General features: G+C 45.8%; 1 protein-coding gene across 1 annotated transcript in view; it reads right to left on the minus strand.

Annotated features, from left to right (window-relative positions):
• Positions 1–730: 730 nt before the first annotated feature.
• The window catches only part of GPI (glucose-6-phosphate isomerase), a 29,278-nt gene continuing 27,226 nt past the window's right edge, over positions 731–2,782 (minus strand). Inside the window, exon 18 of the mRNA XM_034788363.1 lies at positions 731–1,158. Within this exon, the coding sequence (XP_034644254.1) occupies positions 1,035–1,158 (124 nt within the window). The 3' untranslated portion in view covers positions 731–1,034. The remainder of the gene's footprint in view (positions 1,159–2,782) is intronic.

Here is a 2,782-nt window from a genome sequence, read left to right on the forward strand (position 1 = left end):
GAGGAGTTTTCAGTAAGTGGTGCTAAGCTTTAGCAGTTTGATAGGAAGTTGAATGCAAATATACCAAACATCTAAGTGTTTCTGAATTCTAAAAAACATCAATGTCACACCAGGAAAGAAGTTTCCTCCTCTTTGAAGTATCCGGTAAATCCCTAGCTCATGGAGAATCTGGACAAGTAAACACAGAAGAGCCCCCATAGTACACTTGTCAACCTTCCCTATCTGTTTAGCACAATAGCAGTAACTATGAACAGGGCCAGCTTTAGGCTGATTCCCTGGAATCAGGCTCTGCCGGTAAGAGGGCCCCTGCTCACCTGGTGGCGGTCCGCTCCAGCAGCATTTCAGCGGTGGGGGGTGTCTACTCTGGGGTGTAGAGTGGCATTTTGGCAGCAGGGGGGGTCCTTCAGTGCCGTGGAAGATGCAGAGCGGATCCCCTGCCGAAGACCCGGACTGCGAAATCAGGCCCCGCAGGTCCTAAAGCTGGCCCTGACTATGAATCCCTGGGGGCTACAGTGGCCATTATTCACAGAACATACACTATACAATCTGAGCAACGCTGCAACACTGAGTTGTTTGATTTCTGCAAGGAGTTCCCCCTAATCCTAAACCCCTTATCTTACAGTAAGACCAGTCTCAAAAGAAGAGGACACAAATTGAAGTTAGAGACTGAAACCGAGTGAACTAACTGGTAAAGCTAGGATTATCAGGCTTGCACTTAACAGAGTGAAGAGGTTCTATTGTCCACGGTCTTATTTTCTGATTTTAGTACATGTGATCAACTTTGAGGGAGTAGTGAGGGACACAGCTGCACTTTACAGTTTGACAACCACAAAAATAGAAGGCAACTATACAATCTGTTTCACAAAACTAGCTTTCATTTTTAACACATTTGACAGAACAGGATTAGCTGCAACAAGTTACGGGGCTCCAAGTGTAAAGTGCGATTTTGGTTAAAAGTAGCTAAAAAGCAATTACTACAACATTGATCTGTGTGTTCGGCAGTTAGACTGGTGGTGTCCTCTGAATCTTTCAGGTCAAGCTTTATTCTTCTTGATGAAGTTAATGAGCCCATTTGTTGAGCTATCATGAGACGTCACCGGAGCATCAGAATCCAGTTCTGGTTCAATTTTCTTAGCCAATTGCTTTCCAAGCTCAACTCTGCATTTTATGGAGGGGGAGAAAAAAAAAATTAGTACAAACTCATTTAGGCCCCGACCCACAGAGATATTTAGGCACAAACTACAACTTAGATACTACTGTGATCCATGAAACCTTGCTTAGCTGGTGCCTGAACTCACTCAGCACCTAAAATTTCAGGGGAAGTTCCCTAGGTGCCTAAGTTTTGGCCTCTGGGCATACACACAGCTGCCTCATTTAGGTGCCCAGAGGCCTACCTCATGCCTAAGCCCCAGCATGATCCACAAAGCAAAGGAAGAGAGGCATTCCCCTGCATATCTTACCTGCCATGGGCTACTGGATAGATCTCCCTTAACTTTTAGCCCCATGGATATCAGAGACCTAGTCTCAGTTTCCCACTCTGCCTGATTGGGAGAAGAGATTTGAACAGGAGCCTCAGGATATTCTGAAGTGAGGCTCCCTCATTCTCTCCTATTGAAGCAGTTCCACTTTGGATAAATTAGAGTCACTAGAGCAGCATAGGACAGGAACCTGGTCTCCCACCTCCCAGATGGGTGCCCTAACCACTGGACTATAGAGGTGTCATTCCTCACTCTGATGGCACCTTCTGCAAGGATAACCTGTGAGGTGGGGAAAGGAGGAGTTATGCTGTTCTAGACAGCATTACACCCTGCAGAGACCCCTGTTCAGCTTCTACTTCAATGTTTTGGAAGAATCATGGTAGCACAGTTATGTAGGAGAGATGCAGAAAGCAGACTAGCAGTGCACAGGAACAGGGTCTTGGATCTCCGGAGTGGAGAACAAAGTTCCTTGTGGAGTCCTGGGCTTTATAGGGCCTCATCCTCTTTCACTGCTCTCTCAAAAAGGAAGGTACAAGTTTCATCTGAATCTGATGCATATCCCAGCCCCTCTACTTCCTCTTGGGAGTTTCTACACCTGAGAGTAAGTTATGAGCCATAGTCAGTGGTAACAGTGACAAGGAATAGCACTGACTGGCTCCTGAGAAAGGCTAGTCTTCATCTGAAAGGAAGAAAAGTGGGAAACCCCTCAAAGGGCTGCTGTCCTTCAGCAAAATACACATGACCCAGGAGGCAAAGAAAAGGTTTATTTAGTGACTTGGTAAGTCCATGCCTGCTAAATCAAGAACCAAGATTTTCAAGTGACTAGTGGTTTTAGGCACCCAACTGAAGAGCTCTTGAAGGGTGCTCAGCACTTCCTGAAAAATCAGGCCCCTGTAAGAGGTCTCAAGTTGCAGCACCTCAGTTTCTGGGGGCCCAAATTCATCATTTTTAAAAGTTTTGACCAAGTTGTGCAAGATGCACCTCATGTGACAGTGGAGGGCATCATTTGCAATACAGTCTATATTAGTGTTAGGGCTCCTACGTCAGAGGACAACCCTATGCACAGGAAAAGGAAATCAAAAGGTGGATTTTTTTGGTTGCTTCAGTATCTTGGGAGCTGCTGTGCTGTCATATTGCCTACTATTAGTTTCCATACATGGAAGGTAATGCATGGTGGCACTTTACTTGGGGGGGGGGGGGGGGGAGGGGGGGGGGGGGGTTTTTTTTTTTTTTTTTTTTGTGTCACTCTTTCCCCCGGGTTTTTTTCCCCCCGTTTGATTTTTTTTATTTTTTTAAAAAACAGC

This window comes from Trachemys scripta, chromosome 13 (assembly GCF_013100865.1).
Source record: "Trachemys scripta elegans isolate TJP31775 chromosome 13, CAS_Tse_1.0, whole genome shotgun sequence".
NCBI lineage: Eukaryota > Metazoa > Chordata > Testudines > Emydidae > Trachemys > Trachemys scripta.